The 11,652-nt window shown below is 34.5% G+C and overlaps 1 protein-coding gene across 1 annotated transcript; it reads left to right on the top strand.

Moving 5' to 3' along the window:
* Positions 1 to 227: 227 nt before the first annotated feature.
* LOC130876369 (UDP-glucuronosyltransferase 2B15-like) lies at positions 228 to 11,367 on the top strand. The gene is made up of 8 exons (XM_057772882.1): positions 228 to 242; positions 2,000 to 2,309; positions 2,661 to 2,720; positions 3,973 to 4,121; positions 6,438 to 6,569; positions 7,090 to 7,177; positions 8,584 to 8,803; positions 11,091 to 11,367. The coding sequence occupies exons 1-8, from the start codon at positions 228 to 230 to the stop codon at positions 11,365 to 11,367; spliced, it is 1,251 nt and encodes a 416-aa protein (XP_057628865.1).
* The last annotated feature ends 285 nt before the right edge of the window (positions 11,368 to 11,652 follow it).

Below are 11,652 nucleotides of genomic sequence, written 5' to 3'. Positions count from 1 at the left end.
AGTCTGTATCTAAAAACAATACTAAAATTAACTACAAAATTATTGTGAAGTCAAGTGGTTCATCCAAAAACATGAGCAGATTGAGCAAAATTAAAAGAACTCAATAGGTCATACATACACACACACACACACACACACACACACAAATATATATGAGAGAGAGCAAAGAAGAAGTCATAAATTTTAGGAGTTGAGAAGGTTATAGAAGGAACTGGATGGCGTGCAGGATGGATGAAAATGATGTAAAGACAGAACACATCAATAAAATTTTCAAAAAGATATTTTTGGTTTAAAAAGCCCAGGGTGTTAGAAAACTACAACCAATACAATGCAGAGTTATGAATTACAGTCCCAAGGGGTATAACTACAAAATAGTTAACTCCTTACCTAAGGCTCAGAGAACATTGCTGAGTAGGGGTTGTGGTCAGGATAGCAGGGAGTTTGCTTTCAGTATCTGGCATGATTTCTTTCTTATTGAGTGGACTTTAAGTCTGATTAGAGAGCTGTTGGCCAGTCTCTACCGAGGCATGCATGTCACTATTACACCCTTAGTGTTATCCTGCCACACTCGCTATTGTTAGGGTTCACAGGCATCATATCTGGGTAGGATTGTTGGTTGCCTCCCTCCATTGGAAGCTTGCATGGGGCCTTCTGGTATCATAAAAGCTAAGGCTCATAGAGGAGACTTTCCCATCAGTTTCAGCTCAGGGCTCTCTAGACCCAGTCTCTGAAGTACATGATGTATTCATCGCCAGGGATACACATCCATGAGACAACCAAGGGCAGTAACAATAGCCTGTAACGTTTAGAGAGTATCTTGTTCAACTCAGGCTCATGACTCACAGGGGCTTTCATGGCTGGTGTTAAGGTTCTTGTTAGATGGTCTTTGTTTATTATAGAAAACATTGCAAGCCCAGTTGGAAAAAATTTGTGTGTGTGTGTGTTGTGTGATCTTAATTGTTTAGTTCTTACCTTAATAAATAGAAAGCAGAAGTACGAGTGAAAGCAAAGATAAGTGCAGAGTTAAATGAGAGTATGACGGAGCACCACAAGTAAACTTTGGTGGTTTTATTTGTTTGTTTTGTTTGTATTTTGTTTTTGCTTGTTTTGTGTCTTACAAAGTGTCTGGCTATGTATGGAAGCTTGACTCATATTGACATTTCAATTCATTTTTCTTTGCTTCTTAAAAAATTGTCCAACAATGATAGACAGTTATTGTTAAGCAGTAGGTCATAATCAGTCTCTCTTATGGTAAATAATATAGTCATGCACATTTATAGTTATAAAAATTAATCAGTAGTAAGAGGTCAGTACAAACTCCTAGTAAATTCCAACTCATTTTCATCTTTGCCCTCATAAGCACCACACTGGGAACTTGATAGGGATTTTTCTCCTATCTCTGAATTGTGAACTTTGCATATCTTGCCTATTAATAATTGATTACCAGCTAACTCAAGTTTTATTGCCCCCAAATGAGAGATACCTCATTTTATTTTTGTTGTCTGAGTTTCTGTCCTGGCTGGTCCCCACAATCATTAAGTCCCAAAGAAATCACACAGAGGTCTACATTAACTATAAACTGATTGGCCCATGAACTCAGGCTTCTTATTAACACTTATAACTTATATTAGCCCATTATACTTATCTATGCTAGCCACATAGTTTGGTACCTTTTTCAACGAGGCAGTCCCATCTTGCTTCTTCTGTGGAGGGCTCAGAACTGCAGAAAAAAACTTCCTTCTTCCCAGAATACTTCTGTTCTCTTTGATATGCCTCTACTTCCTGTCTGGTTGTCCCACCTATATTTCCTGCTTGACTACTGGCCAATCAGTGTTTCTTTAAAATATAATTGACAGAATACAATTGTTCCACACCACATTTTGATTATTTAGTTTGGGAGGTTTTACAGGTCCAAACTGTAGCTTAGAAATAATTATTTTCTATGTTTTCTTTTTTGTGTTTCTATGCTTTGTGTTCTAGTTGAGACCTCCACAATTAGTCTGTGAAGTGGATGTCTGTTCTGCTGTTCTTGCAGTTGAGTTGCTACTTTATACATGGAAATTGTGGGAAGGTGTTGGTATGGCCAATGGAATTCAGTCACTGGATGAATCTAAAGATAATACTGGATGAACTTGCACAGAGGGGTCATGAAGTGACTGTTCTGAGACCTTCAGCTTCCATCTTTCTTGATCCCCAGAAATCACCTGATCTTAAATTTGACACATTTCCTACATCTATTAGTAAAGATGATCTGGAAATTTTTTATACACAGTGGGTCATTGGCTGGATGAATGAAGTACCAAGAGATACATGCTTGAGATATTTTCCATCACTTGATGAAGTGTATAGGCAATATTCTGATCTGTGGCTAAATCTTTGTAAAGAAGCTGTTTTGAACAAGCCTCTTATGACAAAGCTACAAGAATCAAAGTTTGATGTCCTTCTTTCAGATCCACATGGTCCGTGCGGTGAGCTGATAGCTGAAATACTCCAAATACCCTTTGTGTACAGCATTCGCTATTTTCCTGGCTATGCAATAGAAAAGAATAGTGGGGGTCTTATCTTCCCTCCTTCCTATGTACCTATTATTATGTCAGGATTAAGTGGTCAAATGACATTCATGGAGAGGGTCGAAAACATGATGTGCATGCTTTATTTTGACTTTTGGTTCGAGCCATTTACTGAGAAGAAATGGAGTCTGTTTTACACTGAAATTTTGGGTAAGTTAATTAACTTTTTTATCTTTAGATGAGGGGGACTAAGTTTCATTACATTTATCTATTCTTATATGCCTCTAAAATAAGATGCATTTGTCTTTTACAGGTGCATTTAATAAATGATTTGTAATATTATGTTTTCACAACAAGTGGGCACTCGGATATCATTGATCAGATAGAATTACTTAGTACACAAATGACCAAGGAGGTCATGTGATCAAGTGAAACTTGCAGGGTTGCCATAAGCCATTACCTATTTATTTTGCTCAGTATTTACCATGTATAAAGGAAATAATCTTAGCATATGTAGAACAGAGAGTGACATAAATTAGTCTAATGATGATCTTATGTGGACAATTTTCTTATTTAAGAATTTCATATATGTCCTGAAGGATTTACTCTGTGATAGTCTGTTTAAACACAGACTCGAAAAATTTAATTGAGGTTTCTAATGACTCTGTATTCCTTTACAAGTTCCTTTGCTTTTAACTATCTCAATATATCAAATCTTCTAAAATATGGCTGTTTATGAATTTGCTTGCCATTTCTTTAAGTCTAAGTTTTTCTCTTTAAAAGAGGTAATTCCTATTAATGGTGAATATAAATTTTTATTCTCATAATTTCTGTACATTTTCTAGGTGTTATGGCTAATTTTTATATAATAAGTAAACACTATTAAGTTCTTGACATAAAAGTAGGAGCATATTAAGAACTAGTAAGTTCTTACTATAAAGTACAGGTAGTACTGGGGATCATGAATTCACACAGGCATCAAATTCAGAAATCACTTTGAAAACCAAGGAGCTGCTGGTTATGTTTCAGAAATAGGGTGAGGATTGCTGGGGCAAGTTTTGTCTATGGCTGTGGTGGTTTTATTTTGTCTGGAACTTGAGTATTTGTTTATATATTTACCTAATGCATTAAAATCTTTAAGGAGGAAGGAAGTGCTGACTTAATTCTTTGGAGGCTTATCTTAATGAGTCTCTGAAGGCTCCTTACTGAGGTAGCTAGAGACATCGAATTTTGAGTTTGCCTACAACACATATATTAACTTATGGTATAAGTCATATAAATTACACACATAAATTATGTTCAACTTGAATAAATATTTTGTTTATAAATGCACATTTTCTACATAATTGAGCACAAATTATTTTAACACTTTTCAGGAAAACTTAGTATATTCTGAAGACAACCTTGCCATCATTTCCTCTCTTCTCTTCCTTTCCCTGACCACCTCATTTTCTCTATTTAGGAAGACCTACTACATTAGCTGAAATGATGAAGAAAGCAGAAATGTGGCTTACTAGGTCCTACTGGGATTTGGAGTTTCCTCGCCCAATCTTACCGAATGTTGATTTTATTGGAGGACATCACTGTAAACCTAGCAAACCCTTGCCCAAGGTAAATAAGCGCTTTTTTGTTTGCTTTAATTTGATTTCATTTTATTTTATTTTCAATGGAAATTGATCAAATTCATTGCTTCAGTTCTTTCAGTGAAAAAAGATATATGAAGTGAGGTATTGAGTCCTACCAATGAAAAAGATAAATTGTTATAGGGCCGCATGTTTTTGCATTTTTACAATTAGGGAAAAAACAGAAACCTTGAAAATATACAGAAGAATCAGCAATATTAAATCAGTTCAATTCATCATGCTGGAAAGCTTCACTCATCATTAAAAAACTGTAAAGTAGTTAAGACACCCCAATATAAGGGTCTGAAGTGTGGATAGACAGCGTAGACATGGCTTCTGCCAACCACCCCTGTCATAAAGCTCCTTAGGAAAGAAAAGATTTATCACTTAACAGAATCTTTACGGAAACTGGTATTAAAGGAAAGATTACAATGCTAAGAGAAGTTGGAATTACTGAACATCAAAGAAGTATATGGCAGAAGCTACTCATTCTATAGAACACAGCAAGTAAAGTTGGGGTTGAGCAATATACAGCACCCAAGAGATGCATATTTCCAATTACATATTTCTTCTATTTAGGTTTCCTCTTAAAGTTTTTAGAAATTTTCAAACATTTGCAATTATCTGGAACCAAATCTTTTAGCACTGATCCTTTGGGAACCAATTTATCTTCAAATTATAATACTTATTTGACAGTAATTAATCTATTTGAAGATACTTTAAGTATCTTGTTCAGTAGAAAAAGTATTCCATAATATTGTTATATTTTCAAATATAATCATAGAACACTATCTTACAGATTCGTTTCAAAGTAATTGTATACATCTAGACAGTAAGATGGAGATGGAAAGTACTTCACTAGAATTTTGGCTCAAATGAAGATACATTGGCTACAAATGGTTTCAGTAACATTTTGTGCAAAACTAGTATTTCCTACTTACACTCTGCAATTTAAAGCATTCATCATTGAGCTCTTAGCTTTGCTCCTTAGGATACAAACTGGAAGATTTATATTACTGATGTATATTTTTAAGGTCTATGCCAAGCCTTAGGATAGAGTGATTCTCAACCCGCCTGAGAAAGACCCTTTAATACAGTTCTGAGTACTTATTTGTGAGCATATCTGCACGTGGTTTGACCTGTCTGGAACTGGATTGAGGAGTGGTGTCTCAATTCCTAAGTCCATTGGAAATATGTGTTTTCTGATAGTCTTGACAGGCCACTTCAAACAAATCACAACTCACAAGTTGAGAACCACCACACTAAAGCTTTTTTTTGAGTAGTGTTTCTCTTGACATCACAGCTAAGTAATAAAATGACCACAGAGAAAAATACGCACTCCATGTGAAAACCTAATAATAATTATTATTTTCAGTGAAGACAATCACTAAATTTAATTTATAAAAGAATTCTTCCTGCTAATAGAATTATAACCTTTTATTGAACAAAACCAAATACTACTCTTCAATTTAAATTCATAAGGCTATCCATAATAACTTTTCAAAGTCCATAGATTGACCCAATATTATATTAGTTGTTGCAGGAAATATTCGGTTACCTGGAGTATTGAAATTCCAGTAAAGGGAAACTTACAGTATTATTATCATTGAATAAAGTAGGAAAAGAAGACAAAGCAATGAGTCATAGTCTATGACAATAATTAATAAAATACTGCTATGTTTCATAATCAAGATTTGGCTCCCTGTAAGCTATTGTGAAGTCAAATTCTATGTTAAATATTTCTGCCTTCTCCACAAATAGCTGTTACTCAGAGCTTTTCAGATGCTCAGTGAATGCCTTCCTTTTCTCAAGCAAAATAAAATCTTGGAAGTTGAGTGATGAGTCATAACAATGAGCATCTCTATCACTATACAGCATATTGTCTTACATCCATACCAAGTAATCAGAATTCACAGTCACTATGTGCATCAGTTATTGTGATGTAAACACTGCAAATATCCTAACAACTTTACAAGTTATCATGTAACTTATATATGTGCATATAATACCTTAAATCTTAAGAATCTCTGGTAACATTAAATAAGCTAAGCAAGAGTTTAAATTAAATAACTTACATATTTTTATATATACAACATTAGAATTGTTCTACCTACAGTCCTTTTTAACACTTATTTAAGAACTATGTAAGAAGGAAAGTTTTGTGTTATCTGTATTTTACCTTTCATTATACCTCTACTAATTTCTACTAATATTTGATTTTCAATTAAAATATTTTCATAGCATTTTCTCCATAGTACTTCCCCTGCCATTGTTATTGATGCTGAAACAAATTCTGTCTTCAAAGGAAATAGAAGACTTTGTCCAGAGTTCTGGAGAACATGGTGTTGTGGTATTTTCTCTGGGGTCAATGGTCAGCAACATGACAGAAGAAAAGGCCATGGCAATTGCATCAGCCCTTGCACAAATTCCACAAAAGGTGAGGTCAAATGTGGAGCCTATTATGTCCTGAGCCTATAAAGTCTTAGAAGATCTAATTGCAGAAACTTAGTATTATTACACCCTAAATTGCATTAACTAGTTTAGAAGTGTAAAACTACAGTGTTCTGGAAATAATGCTGGCAGGAGTATAAAGAATAAAAGTATTCTTCCAAGTCACTTGCTCTTTCTTCTTGAAGACTGTCTGAGGACTCTGTGCATGGTAAAGATAATTCAGGGAAGAGGTAAATTTTACTTAATAAGTGCACTAATACAATAGCATTTGTCTAACTTATGTTTGGGGAATTATGATTACATTAAAATAAACTTGAATGAATGTGAAAACAAGCATAGGGAATATACTGTTTGTTACAGTCTTTTTATAATTCTCACTACTCAGTTTCTCTTCTTTGGTTTTCTCACCAGCCCTATGGAAAGTATTCAGTTATTTAGTCTCTAAATTTAAAAACTACATTTTAAAGCTTGGCTTCTGTAATACAGCATTGTCTTACAACTAACAGGTTCTATGGAGATTTGAAGGCAAGAAACCAAAAAATTTAGGACCCAATACTCGTGTGTATGAGTGGATCCCCCAGAATGATCTTCTTGGTAAGACCAGAACACTGGAATGATGAGTGAATTACAATCTCATAGATAGACAGCACATCAGGAAGCAGCTGAGTTTTGTCATAGAAAATTCAAAGGAAAATCAATATGTAAATTTTTTGTTTTAATGTGAATAGAGTATACATTTCTTACTATTATAGTAATATTCCTGACCATAATGTTGGAGGCCGTGTGGATCCAACACAGATTTCCTAACTGGACTGGAATGGAGTCGCGAGGAATAAACCGATGCAGCTTACACAGTCATCATGAAAGGGCAAGATCTCTCTCCAAAGATCTCTCGTTTATTCTTCAAACACTTTATATATCATCACATCGATAGAGCAGGAAAACACATTAGGCTGTCTTCTAGGCAACCAGGTTCATGGACTCAAGTCTCGTCAGCATCTACCTGTATGCTAGCAGTCAGGTAGGCCATGAATTAGAGTCTCTATAAGACATCCTCCAAATTTCAAAGGAAGCACCAAACCTCTTAACTCTTAAGTCATCAGCTTCAGCCAACATCTCTTCTCAGGTAATCTACATTTATAACAAAAGAAACTAGGAGCAGCACATCCTGGCTATTGTTAAACAGAGACAGCTTGTCTGCAGAGTTCATGACCACCTCAGACTGGGCTTATGACTCTTGTGCCATACAGAAATATAGGCCTACACCATAATTAAAGTATATACTTTAATTGTATCTAATATTCCAGAAGAATTTTCTATAATTACTAGAGTTTAACTCTTTTTCTTTAGTTCAGTTATCATATCACACTTTTTTTTTCTGAACGAAGTAAAGGTTTTCCAAATATCATTAAGAAGTATTCTTCATTCTGTTTTAATATTACTCTTTTATAAATGGTTAAAAATTGACAGTCTTTATCATGAAGTGATTGCATACTTCCTGTGACTCACATGTGCCCCTTATTCCCTTAAACACTATCTTTTTTTTTTTTGGTTTTTCGAGACAGGGTTTCTCTGTAGCTTTGGTGCCTGTCCCAGAACTAGCTCTTGTAGACCAGGCTGGCCTCGAACTCCCAGAGATCCGCCTGCCTCTACCTCCCGAGTGCTGGGACTAAAGGCGTGCGCCACCACCGCTCGGCTCACTGTTTCTTTAAAAGTACATGTTCTGACATGTACTTTGAACTTTTATCACAGTATTTTTCTTCTATCTGCTAAATGATTTCTGAGTGTTCATTTGATATGCAGGTTTTTGTTTTTCAAGTCATTGGCCACCTGCAATGGCTGCTACTCTTCATTGTGTTGTATGCGAACTTAGGTGCTTGTTGCTACAAAAGCAATTTAAATGCAGAAGCAAGACATAATATTTTCAGAAAGTCTTTCCACTTTCTGTGCTTCCTTTCTATGCTTTCTAATGGTGTTTACTGTCTTTCATTTGATGCTAGGTCATCCCAAAACTAAAGCTTTTGTAACTCATGGTGGAGCCAATGGCGTCTATGAGGCAATTCATCATGGGATCCCCATGGTTGGCATCCCTTTATTTGGGGAACAACGTGATAACATTGCTCACATGAGAGCCAAAGGTGTTGCTGTTGGGTTGGAATTCACTACTATGTCCAGTTCAGATTTGCACAATGCACTGAAGACGGTCATTAACAACCCTTTGTGAGTATAACCTTTTCCATATTTACCTATGTATTTACTGACATATTTGTCCTAACTTTGAAAGTGATTTTGCATGATAGGCATGTGCTTTACCAGTGATCTCTGTCTTTATTTCATTTTATTTAGTTAGCTATTCATTTATACATTCATTATTTCTTACCTACTTGTTGAATAACAAAAGGGCAGTTAAAGACAAAAATAATAATGACAAATGTAAGTCAGTATGATTGTCACAGTGGACATTACTTTCATTGTTCGCTGGGTTTTTGCCTAGGTGAGTCTGACTACGTATAAAGATGAGATATGTTTTTAAGATTTCAATTTTCTTGTTTCATCTTTCAGAGGGCTAAGGTTATAAATGTATACTACCACCCTTGAACAATTTTCCTCTTAGTTTTTTTCCAGTGGAAAAAAATTGCCAGAATTTGAAGTACATTATAAAATTTTGAAATAACTCATAAGTACAATGCAAATAATCGCTAAAATTGACTAGAGGTATATTACAAGAAGAAGCAGGAAGATACTGATGATGAGAGACATTAATTTAAAATGTAAAACTGAATCATTTTATCACAGCTATGATTTTTAGCATTAGACATCAGTAGAGAAAATCATGTAATAACTCAAAATTTGAGATATGTCTTGGTGGTTAAGAAAATTTCTTTTCTTCCAGAGGACCTGGTCTGTCTCCAGGACCCACATGGGTCCTCAAAGCCTTATATAATCCCATTTACAGAATATTAGATACCCTCTTCTTGTCTCCATGCATAACAGGCATCACATAATGAACAGAACATTAATGTATGCAAAATATAAAATAAATCTTAAAAATAGATAAGTGAATTGTGAATATTTAAAGTACATAACCTTTTCTTTAGGATAATTGCATATTTTTAAAACCTTATTTTAGTGAAACAAATGCTAACAAAACTTCATTTTGCATCTAATTGTTTGCTTTTTAAAAATTCTCCTATAATGAATTATGTTTTTAATGAGCCAGACACAATCAAACTCTCATTTTAATAATAATTAATACTCCCTAGGTATTTTGGGAAAATATTTTGATTCCATTACTCATAAATGGCAAACAACTAGGGCTTTAGATTTTACCCCTTTAACACCAGCGGGAGAGAGATGGTGCTACTTTTCAATGTGTGCATATTTTTAGGTTTCAGGGATTGTTTGCATTATTTGGAAAACAATGATAAAATATTCTCCTCAAAATTATAACTTGGAAATCATTTATTTAAAACATAAGCTATCCAAAGTAGGAAAGCTCACTTTTTAAATCTTCAGAACATATATTAATATTAATTGTATTATGTCATCTCTCTTCTCATCAGAATTTTTTAAATATATTTCCTCTTCTTTACTGATATTAAATAAAAACAAAACAATTTGTACAGAGGTGATAAAAAGCACACATTTATAAACAATAATTCTAAGATTTTAGGAGATATTGGTTATTTAAACGATGATTTTCTGAAACATGCTTTGTTTTTTTCTATTTGATAAAATAATGTATTATGTTATAAAACTCATTAAGATTACCATTCTCACATGAGAAAAAAAATCCTCTCACTATGATGTTTATAAAATCAAGGAAGGATGTTACCTCTGTTGCCATTCTACCGTGTAATGCTATAGCACACATTATTCAGGCTGGATTAGCCATGTCCTCAGCTGGAAAAGGAAAAAGTTTCTGTGAGATAATAATAATTTACCAGTGGAATCAAATTATCAAAGAGGTGTATAAAGGACAGGAAAGAACTATCAGAGTAATTAAATAAAACAAGCTGCCCACAAAGATAGTGATAATCAATTGCTGATAAATGGTCAATACAAAATCCAAAACAGTCCCAGTCCCCACAGCTTTGTCCTCACAGGTACCACAGTGATAAGTAGACAGAGATTTACTTCCTGTCTCTAAACTCTTGACACTAACATGAAATTTACACACCTGGCAAACTAATGATTACTTACCAGATAACTCTAGTTTAACGCCCAAATAACAGGCCCATTCTACTTATTTTTTAATTATATTTAGGGCTTTAGTGGCCAAGTCTGTTGCTTACAAATACTGGGACTTTTCTATCTTTTTCATCTGTATTCATCGTTTTGTGCCCAGGCTTTGGCCTGAATACTAAGACCTCTTTTATGATGAGTGATAAAAAATAGTTTATTTTCCTTCTACATTTAGTATAATCATCTTTACTACCTGTGGGAAAACATACATGTATGTTTTTAATTTTTTTATCTAAGTTAATTTCCATCATATTTCTTTTAGTTATAAAGAGAATGCAATGTGGCTGTCAACCATTCACCATGACCAGCCCATGAAACCCCTGGACAGAGCCGTCTTCTGGGTTGAGTTTGTCATGCGCCACAAAGGGGCCAAGCACCTGAGGCCACTTGCACACAACCTCACCTGGTACCAGTACCACTCTCTGGATGTGATTGGATTCCTACTGGCCTGTGTGGCAGCCATGGCTTTCCTTGCTGTAAAATGCTGCTTGACTATTTACCAATTCTTTGTAAACTCAGAAAAGAAAAAAAGAGAATAGGGCTCTTAAAAACATTGGATATGATCTCTGGACATGACGGGCAGGGCTATTCAATCAAATTCTAACACTTTTTATCCTGTGCAGCAAGATTATCTTTCTTGTTTTTGAAGATATTAGGCTACTTAGTTTATCTACGTATTTTACAGTTAAAGGTTAACAATTCTGAATCTTTACTTTTTCACATAATTATATCTCATAGTAATCTATCAATGTATTAAACTTCAGAATAATGACAAACACTGAAATATCAATCTTTTTACCAGGTGAAAATAGAAGGCCTTATGT

This window comes from Chionomys nivalis, chromosome 6 (assembly GCF_950005125.1).
Source record: "Chionomys nivalis chromosome 6, mChiNiv1.1, whole genome shotgun sequence".
NCBI lineage: Eukaryota > Metazoa > Chordata > Mammalia > Rodentia > Cricetidae > Chionomys > Chionomys nivalis.
This window is presented reverse-complemented; position numbering and strand designations above follow the sequence as displayed.

Bases quoted from the DNA above. Each gene is read 5' to 3' on its own strand.
- LOC130876369 (XM_057772882.1), top strand. The intron at 6,570-7,089 runs GTGAGGTCAAAT...TACAACTAACAG, and splicing joins TTGCACAAATTCCACAAAAG to GTTCTATGGAGATTTGAAGG. The intron at 7,178-8,583 runs GTAAGACCAGAA...ATTTGATGCTAG, and splicing joins CCCCCAGAATGATCTTCTTG to GTCATCCCAAAACTAAAGCT.